At 45.0% G+C, this 21,367-nt stretch overlaps 1 protein-coding gene across 2 annotated transcripts; it reads left to right on the forward strand.

The window, feature by feature from the left end:
• Positions 1-477: 477 nt before the first annotated feature.
• On the forward strand, positions 478-10,625 carry Mmp10 (matrix metallopeptidase 10). Of its 2 annotated transcripts, XM_041657531.1 has the most exons (10): positions 478-615; positions 1,205-1,449; positions 1,543-1,691; positions 2,126-2,251; positions 3,895-4,059; positions 5,600-5,741; positions 6,568-6,701; positions 7,369-7,528; positions 8,356-8,459; positions 10,389-10,625. In XM_041657531.1, exons 1-10 carry the CDS (start codon positions 508-510, stop codon positions 10,487-10,489), a joined length of 1,434 nt encoding a protein of 477 aa, XP_041513465.1. In that variant the 5' UTR covers positions 478-507; the 3' UTR covers positions 10,490-10,625. The 2 variants fall into 2 exon arrangements, with proteins under 2 accessions (XP_041513465.1, XP_041513466.1); XM_041657532.1 differs by lacking the exons at positions 478-615; positions 10,389-10,625 and adding an exon at positions 8,899-9,014 and having other exon boundaries at positions 1,221-1,449.
• The last annotated feature ends 10,742 nt before the right edge of the window (positions 10,626-21,367 follow it).

Genomic DNA, 21,367 nt, shown 5'->3' on the forward strand with positions numbered 1-21,367 from the left:
GGAAATCGGTAACACTTGTACACCCAAGGACTCAAAAAATGGAATTTCTGTCATTATATCTTCCTAGATAGCCATCATCATTGCTGCATTTGGAATCTTCTTCCGTTAATCTATTTATTTCTTGCCTGCATGTATTTGAGCCTAATGCGTGTTGCTAAAAACAAAAACAAAAAAAACCACTGCTTTCAAAATATCTAAATATTGTATAAACATTAACTCTCTAGTCAGTTCCTTTTCCTCTTCACAAACACAGAAGCCACTTCCTGGAGAATAAGCATTCTTTCCAGTGTAGTAGGGCGAGGGATTCACTGATGTAAGCCATTCCGTCTTCGTGCTGAGCTTCTATGAAAGAGCGTGCAGTCATTGAGATTAAAAATAACACACACGTGAGTCATGCTGTTAGTGACCTAAACACTGACTCCCTATAAAAGAGTGGCCAAGAAGACGAAGATGTAGAAGTCAGAAACTAGACAAGGATTGTTGTTAAAGCAAAGGCTGTCTGTCTGGATGGCGCGACTGGCTGTCCAGGTGCTGTTGTTGTGCCTGCCCATCTGTTCGGCATATCCTCTGCAGGGCGCAGTGAGGCAAGAGCCCCCAAACATGGATTTTGCTCAGGTAAGTAATCAGCTCAAGTGAAGGACAACGGTACCTCTTTGGTCTTCCAACAGGAGTAGATGACCTGATTAGAAGTTGTGTTGGAAAATATCAAAGTGTAAGAGGTAGAAATTCTATCTTTACAGAGAAGAAAAGAGAGGCAAGGAAGTGTGTGTAATTCCTCAAGGATGGCCGATGGCAGGAGCCCAGGTTGAGAAGAGATGAGGGGGAATGGAGGAAAACTCTTCTTTCAGAATTATTTATCTTCTACAACTTCAAGAAATAATGCATATTTTAATTTTTCATTTGTGAAAAAAAGAATTTATCTAACACCATTCAGTGTTAGCAGGTCTATGTTAATAATGGAAATGGGAAGACTTAGATACAGTCATTTATGCAGTCATAAACTTCTGCCAGGTTCCTTACTCTGGTAGCTTATTAAATTACAAAAAATAATAAAATGGGGCATCTTTGTGAAAAAATCAAATTAGATATGACATCCTACTTTTCTTTCCCTAAACTGTGAAAAATTAAAATGAATTTTGAGGTTTTTTATAAATGGTTTAAAATTCATAGCCATAATTTAAAACTGTACCTGTCATTCCACTAGCGATATCTAGAAAAGTACTACAACTTAGACAAAAATGAGAAACAAATGTTTAAAAGAAAGGACAGTAGTCCTGTGGTCAAAAAAATCCAAGAAATGCAGAAGTTCCTCGGGCTGGAGATGACAGGGAAGCTGGACTCCAACACGATGGATGTGATGCTCAAGCCCAGATGTGGCGTCCCCGACGTTGGTGGCTTCACTACCTTTCCAGATTCGCCAAAGTGGAAGAAAACCCACCTCACCTACAGGTAGGCAATTGGGTCCAAAGTTTTCACACAATGCTAGCACTGCCAGAGGCCTCGCAGCAACACACATTTCCTTCTTCCACTTCTCTCATCCAGGATTGAAAATTATACACCAGATTTACCGAGAGAGAGTGTGGATTCTGCCATTGAGAAAGCGTTGAAAGTCTGGGAGGCGGTGACGCCGCTGAGGTTCTCCAGGCTCTCTGAAGGAGAGGCGGACATCATGATCTCCTTTGCAGCTGGAGGTAATGAAGTTCTGCTCATGTTACTCATCTGGTGTTTGAGTTGTTCAAGCTTTTAAAACAAAATGCCTCACACTGGAAAATTTGTAAACATCAAAAAGATATTGCTTAGAGTCCCCGAAAATAAGAAATTCAAAATAAAGGAAGGGCTGCAGACTCAGTTTAGTGAGAGTCTGTTCTTAGGGAGCACCTGTGTAGCAGAAGTGCCCAAAAGGTTCCCTCAGTGCCTATCACCTGGGCACTCACTGTCACGGACCACCCACTCCCTGAGCATCTCCTAATGGAGCTGCCTTGTGACCCCATCACATTGGAGATTACATGTCAACATGAGAACTTTGAGAGGCAGTAGCGTTCAGCCCACACAGCCCTGTGCTGTCTTACTGAAAGGGGTTAGAAGAAATTCTTACTAGTATTTCCATGAACTCGTTTTCCATCAGAACATGGAGACTTTTACCCTTTTGACGGACCGGGACAGAGTCTGGCTCATGCCTACCCACCTGGGCCTGGATTTTATGGAGATGTTCACTTCGATGAGGATGAGAAATGGACACTGGGATCCTCAGGTAGGATGAGTTCAGATGTGAGTTGTCGAAGAATATCTTGTCTAGAGCAAGTCTTGTTGGCTTCAATTTCTGACTGTCTGTGTGGCAATCAGAAGCTCTGGTGCTCTAATCATTACTAACAAGCTGTGTAAACTGCTTCTTTCTTTGTGCACCAAGTATAATACAGTAAACGCTGCTAGGTGTCCTTTCTACAGTCAGGGCCTTGTGAAGGGCTTCAGTGTCTTAGGACTAATACTGCTTGCCACTGCAGTAACAAAGGAGCAGTGCTGGAAGGGCACCCCACAAGATGACACCCCAGGAGTTGCCCTTGACCTTGAAATCTCATTTGCCTCTCTTTCTTTTAAATGCAATGATTGGGAGAAAATATCAAAAACTGAAGGGAGATGCTCTGTTTAAATAAACGTGCCACCTTTACTAGCTCAGAAGCCTTTCTCCTCCTCAAACTTTTTCTGGGAAACCTTATTGACTACTGGTAACTGCACTCTACTTAAATTTCTTAACTGGCATTTGAAGTTTGGAAACATGCCGTTGAAACACCACAATTTCTGCATTTCTGAGTGTGGGTCAGACGATTAACACTATTATCTGACTGTGCAGGTCTGTAGTGCTAAGTGATAGGAGCGACAGGTCTTCTCTTGAAGAGTCTGAACCTCTGCTTTAATGATGAGCACCAACAGAGCCATTCATAATGTGAGGCCGCTCTGAGTCCAGCCGTGTTCATGGCGTGAACAGGCAATGGACATGTTTCTCTTTATACTGGGACTTGTGCTCTTTGTATGACACCTATTGCTAGGGGGTGAAATTTCTCTAAAATTTAACTTTTGATGGCTTCATAAACATATATGATGCATTGTGAATATATTTATTTCCATTAACTTCTTTTAAGAAGGTCTTTATAACAATCAGAAGTTGATGGTGATGAAACTCCCCATAGGTTTGTTTTTTTTTAAATTTATTTATTTATTAAAGATTTCTGCCTCCTCCCCCCCCACCGCCTCCCATTTCCCTCCCCCTCCCCCGACCAAGTCCCCCTCCCTCATCAGCTCGAAGAGCAATCAGGGTTCCCTGACCTGTGGGAAGTCCAAGGACCACCCCCCTCCATCCAGGTCTAGTAAGGTGAGCATCCAAACTGCCTAGGCTCCCCCAAAGCCAGTACGTGCAGTAGGATCAAAAACCCTTTGCCATTGTTCTTGAGTTCTCAGTAGTCCTCATTGTCCGCTATGTTCAGCAAGTCCGGTTTTATCCCAGGCTTTTTCAGACCCAGGCCAGCTGGCATTAGTTCCCCATAGGTTTGTTACTTACAGAGTGGAAAACTATATAAATAGCTGTGCTTGATTCAAACTGCGGTGAAAACCAGTTTGTTACTAAATCCTAACAATTGTTATTGTCATGCAATTCATCTTCATCCTGTCCATCAAACAGGACTTACCACTGTGGATACAGGAGGGCAACTAGTGAACTGTCTCAGACCCTGACTTCAAGTCAACCATGACAGACAGGTAACGAGTCTGGAGTATGCCAGTTAGTGTGCAGCAAAAGAAGCAAAGGCAGTGTGTGATCCAGGCGGAGCCCTGAGCAGGAGTGTGTGCGTGTTTGTGGGATAGTAACTGCCGGACTCTGAGGATCTGTGCTTTCTCCAACAGGCATCAACTTTTTCCTGGTTGCTGCTCATGAGCTTGGCCATGCCCTGGGTCTCTTTCACTCAGACAAAAAAGAATCTCTGATGTACCCAGTCTACAACTTCTCCAAAAGCCCAGCCCACTTCCGGCTTTCTCAGGATGATATAGATGGCATTCAGTCCCTCTATGGTGAGCACGAAGAAAAAGGCCAGGATGCTTTTGTTTGCTTACTTGCTCTTGTCGTTTCTCTCTAAGAATGCAGTATGTGTCACTAAGAGCAGTAAGTTCATCTTTACCTCAGCCCTGATGACCCAGACAAATAAAAGATTGATAGCATCAGAAATAACTTAGACTTGGTACTTCAAGAACTTTCTGAGCCCAGATCTTCACAAATGAGGAAGGAGTCCAACAGATGATCAGGAGAAAAACTGACGATACAAGTGTTTAAAAAGTGGCTGACCACTGGACCAAGGCCACAGACTTGAGTTTATCTCGAATGTAGTAAAAAGGTAGCAACAGGTGCCCACAAGGATACATGTTAGGTGTATCCCTGCTGGAGTTTATACCTCCTGTAAGGAAAGAAAAGGAACTTGCAGGCACGAAGGCTGAACTGTTGGAACTGGATGATATTCTGCTTCCCTGAGCCTGTACAACACCCAATTAGGAGCCTGGAGCAATGGTGACACCAGGTGACACCCAGGCTGTCAGGAGGTTCTGAGCCTTAGCAGTCACTCTAAGTCCGGGATAACCAGGCATTTACAAAGAGCTGTGGAGTATGAAGGAACTGTTAGGGAGAGAGATTGGGTGGAAGCCAGAGGATCCAGTGACCAGAGAAGAGTGTGTGGGGTGGGCCTGAGGACAAACTGGCGCCTGCTGTGCTCTGTAGCCGCTGAGCTGCAGAGGATCAGGCCCTCCAGCTTGTCCACTTGCTCTCGTGACAATACCTGGAATTCCCCGACCCTACTGGCAGTCCCCACCCTTGTCACCCTTGGAACCCCCCTGCCTGGAAGGAATAAGGATATCCTAAAGAGGCATTTCTATCTTTTCTTTTGTTAATGTCCAATGAAAGTGTGGACCCCATGAAATTCTAGTTTCCCTGGGAATTTCACTGTGGGCAAAGACTGAGCCCTGCAGGTGGGAATGTCTCTACTGAAGAAACATTTATTCCTTATCAGACCACCTTGCAGCTGAGAATGGGGGAAGGTTTACGGATAGAAAAAAAAATCATTATCTGGCTTGGTTGTTTAGTTGTGCACATCCTTCTACCTAAACCGGTTAGGGTCCCAAGGATGGATTAGTTGCCTTATGTCTTCATCACTGTTCCAAATCGCTCACACTGAATAAATAACATGTTTACAATTCTTATTTTTAAAAAAGATTGCTGTGTAGTGAGTCTTCAGGAAAGGTCTGTTTTTATTACATGCTATTTGTGTATGGGGGAGTGCACGCCCACGTGTGGGCATGTGCACTTGAGCATACATTTGAAGGTCGGAGGCCAACCTGTGGGAGTGAGTTCTCTCCTTCCACCATGTGGGTCTTGGGAACCTATTCAAGTCATCAGGCTTGGCAGCACCAGGTCCCTTTACCAGTTGAGCCGCCTCCCTCGCCCCAGGAGTGAAGGGCCTCATATTGTTACATCTTAAAACACTGTGAAAAGTTTGGACAGTGTGTAAATTGTTGGATGCATCTGATCTTCTAACATTTGCCTCCCCTAACCTGTTCTCTTCAGGACCACATCCCTACTCTGGTGTTACAGTGGTGCCCACATCCTCTGTCTCTCCAAGAACTGAGATCCCAACCAAGTGTGATCCTTCTCTGTCCTTTGATGCGGTCAGCCCCCTGAGAGGGGAGCTCCTGTTCTTTAAAGACAGGTGAGAACACAGCATTGTATTTCCCTCCCTATTTTTGGTGTTCAGTGCTCAGAAAGGAAAATAAGCTTGGGATTATATATAATGTATTTATATAGTACATATAATGCAATATGATTATAACATATTTTGGGCACATTTTAAAATCGTTCAGGTCTGATTTATATTGCATTTTAAGGATCTCCTTGGAATTGTTCAGAATATTTCTTTCCAGACTCCCAGATGATTTTTGCTCAGTAGAATATAAGATCCATTAAATCAGGGAACTTTATCTCTTCTTTTTATTTTTCACTCTTTAAATATCATAATTCATGGAATTTCTAAAGGTGCCATCCATCTTTAGAGATAAACAAGTATCTTTAGCTTTGCTAGAAAGTGCTATTATTTAACTCATTTTAGAAAAGGTGATCTATACTCGTGCACAACACTCAAACAGTACCAAAAGAACAGAGAAAAAGCCCTCCCATTCCTGCTGCCCCAGACCCCTGCCGTGTGGACCGACTGCTCTCGGCTTCCTTTGCCCTGCTGTACCAAGATTCTCACATTTAAAAAGGTACACAACATTTTAAACGTGTCAGCCGAGTCATAAAATACTTTTGCACAGCATCAAGCTGGGTAATCTTATTGGAACAGGGTGAACAGCCCTGTCACCCCGGGTTGTACCCATCACATGTGGGACAATGCGGTGCCTGTCACCATCACCTGAAATCACACGTGAGACAAGCAGTGCGCACTACTGTGAGCAGGTGAATCATTGCCGACAGAAGCCTGTGCCCTTCTGTGCTTACTGTTGTAAGGAGAAAGACTGTTGCAGCTTTGTATATTGCAGGTACCTTTGGCGCCTATCCCACTGGAACCCCAAGCCTGAAGTTCACTTGATTTCAGCATTTTGGCCCTCTCTTCCTTCACACTTAGATGCTGCCTATGAAGCAAATAGCAAGGATAGTGTTTTCATTTTTAAAGGTAAGAACTGTATCAATTTTTTTTTGCTTTGCTGAAATAAAGCTTACTGTAAGACATTCGAAGTATGAGTTTTCTCCATTGTGTTAAATTTTAGAGGTTTTCTGGGAAGAACAGATCAGAATTGGTGATTGTAAATAAGCATTTTACGCATCTGACCTACCAAGGACAGACAGGCTTAGGAGGGAAGTCTGGGGAGTGGAGACCAAGAGGCTGTTAGAAGAGATGACCAGAGCTGGCTACTATGATCCAGAGGATAAATAAAGATATAACTATGAATGAATAAATCCCAAGAAATGAATACAGAAAGGGCAGCGAGTCTGCTCATCTGTTTGTTCATTTGCATTTTCCCCTCTCCAGAAAGGATTATTTTTGACACAAGATTTCACTATATAGCTCTGACTCATCTGACTCACTGTGTAGACCAAAGTGGCCTCGAACTCACAGAGAATCCCCTGCTTCTGCCTCTCCAGTGCTAGGATTAAAGGTGCGTGCCACCGCACCCACCCAGGAAACATTTTAAAATACCAGTTGTGAACTAAGCATGGAGTTAGGAGTTGGAATGAAAGCCAAGACTTCATCTTTCATCTTTATCAAACAAGCCACTGTTCTCATTTTTAAAACCAACTAGTTTTGCTCAAACAACATTTCTTGGGAAATTTTTCAACAGGAACTCAGTTCTGGGCAGTCCGAGGAAGTGAGGTCCAAGCAGGTTACCCTAAAAGCATCCACACTCTCGGCTTCCCTCTCGCTGTCAGGAAGATTGATGCCGCTGTGAGTGACAAGGAGACGAAGAAGACCTACTTCTTTGTTGGCGACCAATACTGGAGGTGAGATCTAGGGAGAAAGTTTGCTTGAAGCCTAATTACAGAAAGTAGTTTTCTTTCAGCATACCTGCCTACCCTCTAAGGTTTCCAAACCTCAAATGTTCAGATTAAGCAAAAGATAGCATGGTGGTTCAATTTCACAAATACAAAGGGTTTTCCCAGAGTGCACCACTGGCCATGTATCCAGTCAGCAAAGGATGTGAGGGAGGGTGACCACAAGACCACAGGCATACAGCCTTCTCAGACACGAGGGATGGTGACCCCAGGCGACAGGCACACTGCCTTCTCAGACACGAGGGATGGTGACCCCGAGGCCACAGGCACTCTGTCTTCTCAGACACGAGGGATGGTGACCCAGAGGCCACAGGCACACTGCCTTCTCACTCCGTTTCCTTCTAGCACTTGGCTGCCATGCAAAGCCAAGTGCAGCCGGTGCAGAGCATACCAGGTCCCAGTGTGGTAGACAGCGCAACTATTTTTGGCCAACTGTTTTAACTTAGCTTCCATCTTTTGTTTATATAGATTTTATTATATATTTATGACTAGTAGATTCTTGGGTTTTATATGTCCAGGCTTAGAAAATTGACCTAAGGTACACATACAGAATTTCTATAGACTATAGCAGGATGTGCCTGTTTCAGGAGATCATTACTCTATGAGAGCTTACAAGCCCAGGAAGTCCACGTGTTACCATACCCTCCTCCCAAACAAAAACATTGAGCACTGCACAGCTTGAAAAGCTGTCCTGTACCCCACACTGTTAGCATGCCTCATACCATGTGTGTGACAGGACTTACGGTGTGGCTCTGAATTCCTTTTCCATGCTGTAGATTTGATGAGAAGAGATGGCTTATGGATAAAGGCTTCCCCAGGCTGATAAAAGATGACTTTCCAGGAATCGAGCCACAGGTTGATGCTGTGTTGCAGGCATTTGGTAAGAACTTCATGTCATCAACAGTAGGGGCATTGGGCGTTTTGGGGTATCACAGTGAAGTGTATGTGGGCTGTTTCAACTTGACGCTTACTATAAGAAACCAGCCTGGTCTACAGAGCTAGTTCCAGGACAGGCTCTAAAGCCACAGAGAAACCCTGTCTTGAAAAACCAAAAAAAAAAAAAAAAAAAAAAAAAAAAAAGAAATGTCACAACAAACATTTGCCTACAAGCTTTTAAATAACATTCACTAAAACTTGGCAAAGTTGGTTGGTTTTCTGTGATGTCAAACTTGGTAAGGGTGTTAAAACAGCAATAATGAAGTGAAAATCAAAGAACTTTCAAATCCTTTTCTTGTGTCTTTTTACTTAAATCCTGAAATGTTAACTTGTAATTGATGCAAATTTGGTCTAAAATTTGTTTTTCTTTAATAATTTTCAAGATTCTCTTTCATAACACTGGAACAACGGCCAGTGGTCTTTCACACCGCTACTGTGTCATGTAAGATACAGCCAATGTGAGCCAGGCTGGCTGGAAGCCTTTGTCTCCTACGCCAACTTCTGTGCCTGGGCTCCTGATGCAGTCTGAAATTATGGCTGTTGTTCACTAGAAAATGGAGAGTGCCGAAGTTTGTTCAAAAGACAAACTTTGATTGTTGGTGATGACTTCTGGGGGAAACAAAGCAGTCGTTTGTTCCCTTGAAGGCATGTCTGGGGCATCTGCCAGGGCTTCAGTCATGGTGCTCATGAGACCACGGACATTGCTTTTAAAACAACTTGCCCATAATATACACAAAAAGAAAACGAACCTCTGATTTGTTTGCTCATTTGTCTCATTCTCTTGGGTTCATTGCCTCCCATATCATGCTGGTTGGGGCAAGGGAAGTTGGAAAGAAAGGGAGGACGCCTTAAATACTAAAATCTTTTAGAATTTTTTTTTAGTAGTATATTCTGGTGTTTTAGCATGCTACCTTCAGAGCCAGAGAAATGAGATGGAACCCCCACTCTGCTGCTCACTGGGGCTATTGCCTTGGGAAATGTTAACCCTTTCCAGTTTTCAGTTTGCCCTCTTTCAGTTTTGGCAGACATTTTTGGTAAGGATTCACCAGTGAGTTGAAATCACACAGATTCCCAGACCCCAAAAGAGGAACATGGGATGTACTCACTCATATTTGGTTTCTAGCCATAAATAAAGGACATCGAGCTTATAATTCATGTTCCTAGAGAAGCTAAATAAGAAGGTGAATCCAAAGACAAACACATAGGCATCCTCCTGAATATTAACCTTCATCAGGCGATGAAAGGAGACAGAGACAGAGACCCTCATTGGAGCACCGGACAGAAATCTCAAGGTCCAAATCAGGAGCAGAAGGAGAGGGAGCACGAGCAAGGAACTCAGGACCGCAAGGGGTGCACCCACACACTGAGACAATGGGGATGTTCTATCGGGAACTCACCAAGGCCAGCTAGCCTGGGTCTGAAAAAGCATGGGATAAATCCAGACTAGCTGAACATAGCGGACAATGAGGACTACTGAGAACTCAAGAACAATGGCAATGGGTTTTTGATCCTACTGCACGTACTGGCTTTGGGGGAGCCTAGGCAGTTTGGATGCTCACCTTACTAGACCTGGATAGAGGTGGGCGGTCCTTGGGCTTCCCACAGGTCAGGGAACCCTGAATGCTCTTAGAGCAGATGAGGGAGGGGAACTTATTCGGGGGAGGGGGAGGGAAATGGGAGGTGGTGGCGGGGAGGAGGCAGAAATCCTTAATAAATAAATAAATTTAAAAAAAAAGAAAAAAAATCACACAGATCATTCAGCTTGGTGCCAGGTAGACACCACCTACCGCACACCCTCCTGTACCAGCTCTCTGCTCTTTCCTAGGTATTCATACCATAAACTTGCTATCATTTTTCTCATCTGTGTTTGCAGGGTTTTTTTATTTCTTCCATGGATCATCACAGTTTGAGTTTGACCCCAATGCCAAGATGGTGACACACACTCTGAAGAGTAACAGCTGGCTCCTGTGCTGACTGCCACGAGAAGACATGCAAACACTGTAAAAGGAATCCTGTCATTGCTCACCTAATTTATTATATATCAGAATGGTTATTTATTCCTGTATGTCTGTGGCTCAAGAAGATGCGCCCAGAAGATGTCCTTCTTAATGAGCACCCCTGGAACCACTGTGCTTGCTCTGGAGTGGCATTGCACATCTCATTGCAGTCGGTGAGATGATGCATCTTCATGGGTATTTTATTGCTTAATAAAGAGCTTTATTTTTGAACAATTCCTTGCTTCCTGGAGTAATTCCTGTTCAGAACATTAATCATGCTGTGTGCTGAACATTGGACAGACAATATGCATGCAGTAGATATGATGAAGTCATATACTCCACGAATGGAGACAATGGCTGTCACATATCCTCTTCTGTCCTCTGTACCAACGAGATCTTTACTTTTGCCTCATGCACATTGTATCCTTTATGTATCTAAAGAAGAACAAGATATATCAGTGACTGTCCTGTAAGACTGGGAAGGAGCCTTCTAGAATACTGAAGCCTGCAAAATTGAGGTCGAGTTAGTCCATTTCATGCCTTTACATATAGGGAAATAAAATAATTTGCAGGCTTAGTCATCTCTTCATTTCTTTGGGTTTTGTTTGTTTGTTTGTTTGTTTTTTGAGACAGGGTTTTTTTGTAGTTTTGGAGCCAGTCCTGGAACTAGTTCTTGTAGACCAGGCTGGCCTCGAACTCAGAGAGATGTCTCTTCATTTCTTCACTGGTACTCCTTCCTGTCACAGAAATGGGATTTCTCACAACTTCTCTCCTTCATCAAAACATTCTCATTAGAATTTTGTTTCAGAAGTTTCTGGGTCACATTGACTTGCATGCATTTTTATTATCTACAGTGGCTGCCCCTTAAGCAATGGTGGTTTCAGCCACAAGGGCAATAGCCTGAGGAGATTCTGTTCCCTTAGGTACTGGTTCTTTAAAAGATACTAAGGGAAACATCTAAATCTAAAGAACTCAAAACTCAAGGTTTTAGGTGGAATTCTGTTTGCTCAGAGAGACTGAATGGCAAGTAGCTAAACCTTTCTCTTCTCTGGGGTCTTCCAAACCAGCCAGCACCCTTCTCTCTGCCCCCAATTAAAACCCCTTGCTACACATGGTTTCTCCTTACAACTTTTTGTCAGTTGCTTGCTGAATCAGCCTCCTGCATGCAGGTTAATTTTATTTAATCAAAGTCATCTTTGAATTGTTAACAAAAGCAATAAGGAAAAAAATGCAATACTCCTTAAAATAATATTCCCCAACATTTCTCCCTTTTTCCTTAGCAAAAATGAAAAGTTTTAACTTTAACACAGTAAGACTGTATACAGTAGGAACAATTATCAAGTAAAAAATATATTAATGATCTACTGAATTACAATTCATTTGTGCCTAGTAAACTTAAAGAAAATAATCCATAATCTGTCCTATCTTAGTAAATCCAACATTTTATACCTAACTTACTTTCTATCATGGCTAAGGAAAACTGCAACTATAACTATCTGGTCTTTAACTCCATCAAAGGCACCAGAAGGATATAATATTATTTAAGTAAACAAAAGTGGCATTGCAAACAACTTCCAAAAACTCTAGAAATTACAGAGACATGTGGCTGTCTGGACAGTCACCCAAAGTTCCTCTGCAATGCTGGGGTATTCATCTTCAGCCTACAGGCCCATAGTATCTGACAGGCATTTCAATGGAGCAGGAAAATAGAAAGACTGTCCTAACTATATTGGGAAAACTTTTTGATTCACTTCCCTCTGTGTCCTGCAGAATGTCTGGCAGTTTCTTCTGTGAAGTACAAACCCTGAAGGACCATCCCACCTTGTTTTAGCAAAGTTCAGCAGTCACTATCCTGTGGGTCCTGCATGTCCAGTTTATATAACATACTGTCAAGCAGTCCAGGCAAGAGCAGCTGCTTGACCAAATGGCTAGCCTTGACATATTGAAAGCAAACTCCATAAGGAGTTCCTTCAATGCCCATAATCTCTGATGTAAATTGGTGCTATCAGGAGCAAATGTGTCTCATTATCATGAAAAGCCCTAAGTTCAGCAAATGTTTTAAACATCATATTTGGTAGGTCTTTGAAAGGTTGGAAGACCATTTGTCCATCTAAAATATATCTCTATATGATCTGGAAAGCATACCTAACATATTTACAATATAACAGATTGTTATAAATGACTAGCCATTAACCTATACTTCCTGATTATTTTATATAGTTTTTAATAATAGCTTAGAAAAACTTGAACTTTGCTTCACTGAAGCAGACCCGAGCCAGCAACCTCTGTGGGACCAGGCCCAAGCCAGCAACCTCTGCTAGAGCATGCCCAAACCAGCGACCTTCGTAGGATCAAGCACAAGGGAACGCCCTCTGAGGGAGCAGGCTTGAGCCAGGGCTACCTCTGTGGGACCAGCCAGAGTCAGCAACCTCCGGAGAGCAGGCCCAAGCAAGCAACCTTCATGCAAGTAGGGCCGATCCAGCAGCCTCCACAGGTCCAGGCCCAGACCAGTGGCCTCTGCCAGAGTGACCTTCATGGGTCCAGGTCTAAGCTGGTGACCTCCTCTGGAGCAGGCCAGAGCCAGAGTAGGCCAAAGCCTACCACATAAGCAGGCTCAAGTCAGGGACAGCTGTGTGAGTATGCCTGAGTCAGCGACCTCCACCAGAGCAGACCCAAGACTGAGACCTCTGTGGGGCCCAGCCATGATAAGCTAGGTATAGGTAGGTCACCCAAAGGAAGTTCTTTACTTCCAACCATTATCACCTGCCAGAGTAGAACTCAGAGTAAAACTCAGAGTAGAGGTCTGAGTTTACCCTGAAGCAATACCTGGTAGCAGGAAAGAACCACAAGCTGAGATAACCCGACCACCGCCCAAGGACAAACCATTTAAAGGAAATTACTAACATTCCAACCACTGTAAATGGGATCACCCGCCAGCACACCTCACCAGGACAGCCCTAGACAAATGTCAGCCAATGAGGGGTCCTGAACCTCAGAGACCCCCTCAACCCTATCTTTACTACTATAAAAACCCAATTCTAATTGAGCTCAGGGCTCTCTGGCTATTCTGATACATGGGACATGCGGAGAGACCGAGTTTGCAAACTTGATTAAAATAAAGGCTCTTTGCTTTTACGTATGGGACTTGGTTTCCTTGTTTGCTTACGGGGATTGCCCATATTTGGGCACAACAACCTCCACAGGTGACCTATGTAGGACCAGGCCTGAGCAATCAACCTCTGCTGGAGCAGGCCGAAGATAGTAACTTCCACAGGAATAGTCACAAGCCAGGGACCTTTGTGGAACCAGGCCTGAGGCAGCAACTTCTGTGGGAGCAGGTCCAGGCCAGTGACATCCATGGGAATTTGCAAAGCTACCTTAAGGAAAGAATATTTAAGAGCTGCAAGGGAAAAAGACCATGTAACATATAAAGCAGACCTACATATCTGTGGGGGCTGAGAAATGCAGACCCATTTCCTTTCTACCATATCTGATGGTCAGAGAGTTTGGGGAATAACAAGGCTTAATCACACCTAGCTGAGGAGGTGGTTGTTGCCTGGCCCCTTTTTGAAGTTAATATAGCTTAATGCCATCCTGACAGGTGGTCAGGAAATGCCAAGGTACTTCTGATCCTTCCATTGTACCTATGAGGTCACCCAGGGAGGGGCTGTTTTCTGCCTACGTGACCAAGTGTACGTGAGTATACGTGACTTGGGTCTTCTTGCTACCTAGGCAACAGAATGACTGCATGAGTTCACCTCTTGTACAGTGTTAATGAAACCTTTTGTTATTTTCTCCTATAGTTTATGTTAGGTATAAAAGTTGTGGAAAAATAAAAGCGGTGATTTTCAGGATCTGAATAATCCCCGAATCTCCCTCCCAATACTGTCTTGTGGTTTTCTGTCTTTATTTTCCCATGCCTTTACACTGGTAAGAAGTATTTTTGTTGAGGCCAGTCCTCAACATATGGTGGAACAATGTTGAACCCCAAAAAAACCACAGAAAAGTGACCAGGCATACAAGGGAGATCGTGAAGAACCCCATGAGAAAATTGTACCATAGGTGGAGAGGTGAGTAACGAGCGCTCTGAAATAAATAGGAAAAGGAAAGAGAAAAGTGAGGAAGCAATCAGGAGTAAAAAGGTAAATATTGTAGATATGAGACAAGGAAATAGTATTCAACTATTTGTACTGTTGCTGGGATGTATTTTGATAGCTAGAGGAGCTAAAGAGAAGCAGAAACAAATAAATTTAGAGTTAGTAAATAGTGTATTCCCGCCGCTGGGCTGGCAGCTATTCTCTGCTTTCCTGCTGCTCCAGGTCTCCCTAGGCCAGGGTAAGGCCCCGCCTTCCCCTGAAAGCTGAGATGCTTAGCTCACCAAGCCGCTGCCTCGGGTAGGAAGAGAGAAGGAAATGTTGCCTTCAGCCTAGCGAGGACCTAGGTGACCACTGAGATTGGGCAGTCCACGCACATGCGCTGTAACCAGCCGAGGCTGACCCACGCTGTGCGGTGGAGCCAGGAAGGGCGGGAGAGGAGGAGGTTTGAAGGGCTATACCTCCCACAGCCAGCACCCAGAGCAGGTGAGAGGCTAAGGAGCCTATATGAATAATTCTAGAGCTTTTAAGAGAGCAGAGGACTCAGGAATTCTCCTAATTTGTGATTACAAGATTTAAAATAAAAAGGCAAAAATAGTTTTAAAAAACCAGCATACTATACCTGCCTGAGCTTGTGATCTCATGCTGCAGTCTAAAAGCTGTTACAATGGCAGACACTCTAACACCGGCTTTCGTTGAGATTGTTATATGTAGAAAACATGGCCTGTACTCTTCCCAGAGCAGGAAATGAGGGATGGACCATCTTATCCCAGGCAGGATGACCAATGGGCAGAGGGAGCATGGTGTGTCCCCTCCACTACTGTCCCCCCCCCTTCCCCGCTTGTATCTCCCCCACTACCCCTACCCCATGCTGCCTGGCTTTTCAGCTAAGAGCTGACAGCCAAGGTGCAAAACAGTAGCCTCAGGGAACTGCAGCTTCAGGCTAGTCAAGGTCTCTGAGAGTGTAAACAAGCAGATTAAATATGCTTTCTTTTTTCCAGTTTCCATTTTTTTTGCTTCTTTGTCAAAAATCTGGTGTTCGTAGGTGTGTGGGTTGATATTAGTTCGATTGGTCCTCATATCTGTTTTTATACCAATATCAGGCTGTTTTCAGTACTGATGTAGGTTGTTGACTAAATCTCTAAGAAATTGCCAAACTGGTATCCAAATGGCTATGCCAGTTTGCACTTCCACCAGCAATGCAGGGGTGTTCCCTTCACCCCCCAACCTCTCCAGCATAAGTTGTCATCAGTGTTTTTGATATTGGCCATTCTTACAGGTGTAAGATGGAATCTCAGAGTTGTTTTGATTTGCATTTCTGCTACCTAAAAATGTTGAGCATTTCTTAAGTGTTTTTCAGTCATTTTAGGTTCACCTGTTGAAAGTTCTTTGTTTAGGTCTGTACTATGTTTTTTTATTAGATTATTTGTTCTTTTGATGACAATTTCTTAAGTTCTTTTGAAAGAGGACCTTTCCTCTCTGATGAAGACCCCAGAACCAGGACACTCTGAGACCAGGCCACAGGATGCAATTAGCAAGAGGTTTATTGAGTAAACACAGGTACCTGCGGGCGGCAAAGTCTTTCGGAGGACTTGCACGCCTGCCAACTGGAGGGTGAGCTTTTTATAGGGGAGAGCAAAAAGCAAGTTTACAGAAGCAAAAGCGTGGTTATTGGTCAATCGGAATGAGGCGGGGGCATGAATGGTTTCCTCTCTCAGCATGGATGCCTGGTCTATATTATAGATATCCTGTTTTGCAGTCAACCTGCTTTGTTGATGTCCTATCTTATTGACATCCTGCCTTGCAGTCTTTCTATCTCATAGACATCCTGCTCTCTCAAGCACATGGGATGTTCTTACAAGAGCAGGCTGGCTGCTGATCTGGAGAATTTTTTTTTAAAGCAAACAGGACGTTCCCCCGGGAGCATGCTAGCTGCGGGTTTTGAGGAGGGGGTCTGTAGGGTCTTTCACTTTACATATTTTGGAGATCAGCCTCTGTTCAGTATGGAGTAGGGGAAGAACTTTTCCCATTCTGTCTTGCTGACTGTGTCTTTTGTTTTACAGTTTCTCAGTTTCAGGAGGTCCCATTTATTAATTATTTCTCTCAGTGTCTGTGCCACTGGGGTTATATTTAGGAAGTGGCCTCCTGTGTCAATGCGTTTTAGTGCACTTCCAACCTTCTCTTCTATGAGGTTCTGCTGGGGGACAATGGTCCTTTATCCTGTCACTTACATCATTTTTAATAAAATGCTGATTGGCCAGTAGCCAGGCATAAAGTATAGGATGGGTGACGAGAATAGGAGGATTCTGGGAAGAGGAAAGAGTCAGTCTGCAGCTGTCACACAGACACAGAGGAAGAAACGTTTAACTGCCTTGCCAAAAAAGGTACCAAACCACGTAGCTAACACAGACAAGAATTATGGGCTAATATAAGTTAATAAGAAGCCTGAGCTAATAGGCCAATCAGTTTATAATTAATGTAGACCTCTGCGTGTTTCTTTGGGACTAAACAGCTGTGGGCCCAGGAAAGACAGAAATGTCAGTCAATTAGGTTCAGTGTGGTTGGTTTTATGTTGATGTCTTTGATCCACTTGTACATGACAATAGCTATGGATCTATTTTCATTCTTCTACATCATTTGTTAAATATGCTTTCTTTTTTTCTATTTTCCTGTCAGCTAAGCAGACTTGCAATTTGGATTACAAAGATAGCTTACAAAATTTTAATAAAATGTCCAATGTGGGCTGGAGAGATGGCTCAGAGGTTAAGAGCCCAGGTTGCTCTTCTAGAGGTCCTGAGTTCAATTCCCAGCAATCACACGATGGCTCACAATTAGCCATAGTGAGATCTGGCGCCCTCTTCTGGCATGTATATATATCCAGCCAGAATACTGCATACATAATAAATAAAATAAAATAAAATGTGCAATGCTAAGTTAAAGGATGTTATGCTAAATTTCCCAATAGAAAGATATGCATATGAAGAAAGTGGGAAGTAGCCTTCAACATGTTGGCACAGGAGACCACTTCCTAAATGCAACACCAGTAGCACAGACACTGTGAGTAACAATAAACAGAACCTCCTGAAACAGAGAGGCTTCTGTAAGGCAAAGGACACAGTAAACAAGACTAAATGATAGCCTACAGAATGGGAAAAGATCTTCACCAGCATCACACCAAGATCACAGAGGACTGATCTCCTTGGTCAGAATGGCTGTTATGAAGAAAACAGATGAGAAAGAATGCTGGCCAGGATGTGGAGAAAGGAGAACTCAAAACATAAGCTGTGCAGAGGTTCCCAAAATGAACAAACTGAAAATAGAACTGCCATGTGACCCAGCTGTACCAATACCAGGGATCTACCCAGAACCATATGACAGAGAAACATCCAACTCTGCTAACAACTGCACTGTTCACAATGGCTTGGAAAGAGCCTGTCTGGATGGCCATCAGGAGATAATGGGGAAAGAAAAAACAACCCATGTGCATAGCAAGATTTTATGCAGCCTTAAGAAATGGACTCTTGACGTCCCCAGGAAAATGGATGCCCCTGAAAGTCATTATGCTAAATAAGCCATGCCCAGGAAAACAAATACAGCATATTTTCTCTTATACAGGAGAGCATAGGGTTAATTTGTGTGCATATGTGTCTGTATGTGTGCGTGCATGTATATATGAGCATGCGTGTGTCTCTGTGTGTAGATGTGTGTATTGTGTGTGTTTATGAGTGTGCTATGTATGTATGCATTTGTGGTGTATGTCTGTATGATGTATACATATATGTGTCTGTGGTATTTGTGTGTGGTGTATATATGTGTGTGTGTCTGTGGTGCATATATATTTGTGATATGTTTGTGTGTCTGCTGTGTTTTTGTCTGGCATGTATATATGTGTGGTGTATGTATGTATCTGTGATATATTTGTCACTGTGTGTGGTATATGTGATGTGTGTATGTTTGTAGGCCACAGAGCTAGAAAGGAGGTGCAGTGAGGTGAAGTGTAACAAAGGAGGACAGTGAGGTGGAGGTGTAACACTGGAGGGCAGTGAGGTGCAGGTGTAACACTGGAAGGCAGTGAGGTGGAGGTGTAACACTGGAAGGCAGTGAGGTGCAGGTGTAACACTGGAGAGCAGTGAGGTGGAGGTGTAACACAGTACAGTGAGGGGGAGGTAACACTTGAGTGCAGTGAGGGGGAGGTGTAACACTGGAGGGCAGTGAGGGGGAGGTGTAACACTGGAGGGCAGTGAGGTGCAGGTGTAACACATTACAGTGAGGGGGAGGTGAAACACTTGAGTGCAGTGAGGGGGAGGTATAACACTGGAGGGCAGTGAGGTGCAGGTGTAACACTGGAGGGCAGTGAGGTACAGGTGTAACACTGGAAGGCAGTGAGGTACAGGTGTAACACTGGAGGGCAGTGAGGTATAGGTGTAACACTGGAATGCAGTGAGGGGGAGGTGTAACATTGGAGTGCAGTGAGGTGGAGGTGTAAAACAGGAGGGCAGTGAGGTGGAGGTATAACACTGGAGGGCAGTGAGGTGCAGGTGTAACACTGGAAGGCAGTGAGGTACAGGTGTAACACTGGAGGGCAGTGAGGTGCAGGTGTAACACTGGAGGGCAGTGAGGTGGAGGTGTAACACTTGAGTGCAGTGAGGTGGAGGTGTAACACTGGAGGGCAGTGAGGTGCAGGTGTAACACTTGAGTGCAGTGAGAGGAGGTGTAACACTGGAGAGCAGTGAGGTGCAGGTGTAACACTGGAGGGCAGTGAGGTGCAGGTGTAACACTGGAGGGCAGTGAGGTGCAGGTGTAAAACTGGAGGGCAGTGAGATGGAGGTATAACACTGGAGGGCAGTGAGGTGCAGGTGTAACACTGGAGGGCAGTGAGGTGGAGGTGTAACACTGGAGGGCAGTGAGGTGGAGGTGTAACACAGTACAGTGAGGGGGAGGTAACACTTGAGTGCAGTGAGGGGGAGGTGTAACACTGGAGGGCAGTGAGGGGGAGGTGTAACACTGGAGGGCAGTGAGGTGGAGGTGTAACACTGGAGGGCAGTGAGGTACAGGTGTAACACTTGAGTGCAGTGAGGTGCAGGTGTAACACTGGAGGGCAGTGAGGTGCAGGTGTAACTCTGGAGGGCAGTGAGGTGCAGGTGTAACACTGGAAGGCAGTGAGGTACAGGTGTAACACTGGAAGGCAGTGAGGTGGAGGTGTCACACTGGAGGGCAGTGAGGTGGAGGTGTAACACTAGAGGCCAGTGAGGTGGAGGTCTAACACTGGAGGGCAGTGAGGTGGAGGTGTAACACGAGTGCAGTGAGGGCGAGGTGCAACACTGGAGTGCAGTGAGGTGGAGGTGTAACACTGGAGGGCAGTGAGGGGGAGGTGTAACACTGGAGGGCAGTGAGGTACAGGTGTAACACTGGAGGGCAGTGAGGTGCAGGTATAACACTGGAGGGCAGTGAGGTGGAGGTGTAACACTGGAGTGCAGTGAGGTGCAGGTGTAACACTGGAGGGCAGTGAGGTGCAGGTATAACACTGGAGGGCAGTGAGGTGGAGGTGTAACGCTGGAGGGCAGTGAGGTGCAGGTGTAACACTGGAGGGCAGTGAGGTGCAGGTGTAACACTGGAGGGCAGTGAGGTGCAGGTGTAACACTGGAGGGCAGTGAGGTGCAGGTGTAACACTGGAGGGCAGTGAGGTGCAGTTGTAACACTGGAGGGCAGTGAGGAGGAGGTGTAACACTGGAAGGCAGTGAGGAGGAGGTGTAACACTGGAGGGCAGTGAGGTGCAGGTGTAACACTGGAAGGCAGTGAGGTGCAGGTGTAACACTGGAGGGCAGTGAGGTACAGGTGTAACACTGGAAGGCAGTGAGGTACAGGTGTAACACTGGAGGGCAGTGAGGTACAGGTGTAACACTGGAGTGCAGTGAGGGGGAGGTGTAACACTGGAGTGCAGTGAGGTGCAGGTGTAAAACTGGAGGGCAGTGAGGTGGAGGTATAACACTGGAGGGCAGTGAGGTGCAGGTGTAACACTGGAAGGCAGTGAGGTACAGGTGTAACACTGGAGGGCAGTGAGGTACAGGTGTAACACTGGAGGGCAGTGAGGTGGAGGTGTAACACTTGAGTGCAGTGAGGTGGAGGTGTAACACTGGAGGGCAGTGAGGTGCAGGTGTAACACTTGAGTGCAGTGAGGGGAGGTGTAACACTGGAGAGCAGTGAGGTGCAGGTGTAACACTGGAGGGCAGTGAGGTGCAGGTGTAACACTGGAGTGCAGTGAGGGGGAGGTGTAACACTGGAGTGCAGTGAGGTGCAGGTGTAAAACTGGAGGGCAGTGAGGTGGAGGTGTAACACTGGAGGACAGTGAGGTGCAGGTGTAACACTGGAGGGCAGTGAGGTGGAGGTATAACACTGGAGGGCAGTGAGGTGAAGGTGTAACACTGGAGGGCAGTGAGGTGGAGGTATAACACTGGAGGGCAGTGAGGTGAAGGTGTAACACTGGAGGGCAGTGTGGTGGAGGTGTAACACAGTACAGTGAGGGGGAGGTAACACTTGAGTGCAGTGAGGCGGAGGTGTAACACTGGAGGGCAGTGAGGGGGAGGTGTAACACTGGAGGGTAGTGAGGTACAGGTGTAACACTTGAGTGCAGTGAGGGGGAGGTGTAACACTGGAGGGCAGTGAGGTGGAGGTGTAACACTGGAGGGCAGTGAGGTACAGGTGTAACACTTGAGTGCAGTGAGGTGCAGGTGTAAAACTGGAGGGCAGTGAGGTGCAGGTGT

This window comes from Microtus oregoni, unplaced genomic scaffold (genome assembly GCF_018167655.1).
Source record: "Microtus oregoni isolate MIOR12 unplaced genomic scaffold, Mior012 000008F_ref0000371, whole genome shotgun sequence".
In the NCBI taxonomy this organism is placed as follows: Eukaryota; Metazoa; Chordata; class Mammalia; order Rodentia; family Cricetidae; genus Microtus; species Microtus oregoni.

What these genes read in the sequence shown, in the direction of transcription:
- Mmp10 (XM_041657531.1), top strand. Translation starts at nt 508, where the DNA reads ATGGCGCGACTGGCTGTCCAGGTGCTGTTGTTGTGCCTGCCCATCTGT. An exon ending in AAAACCCACCTCACCTACAG is followed by an intron (nt 1,450 to 1,542) that starts GTAGGCAATTGG and finishes TCTCTCATCCAG; the next exon opens with GATTGAAAATTATACACCAG. An exon ending in TGGCATTCAGTCCCTCTATG is followed by an intron (nt 4,060 to 5,599) that starts GTGAGCACGAAG and finishes TGTTCTCTTCAG; the next exon opens with GACCACATCCCTACTCTGGT.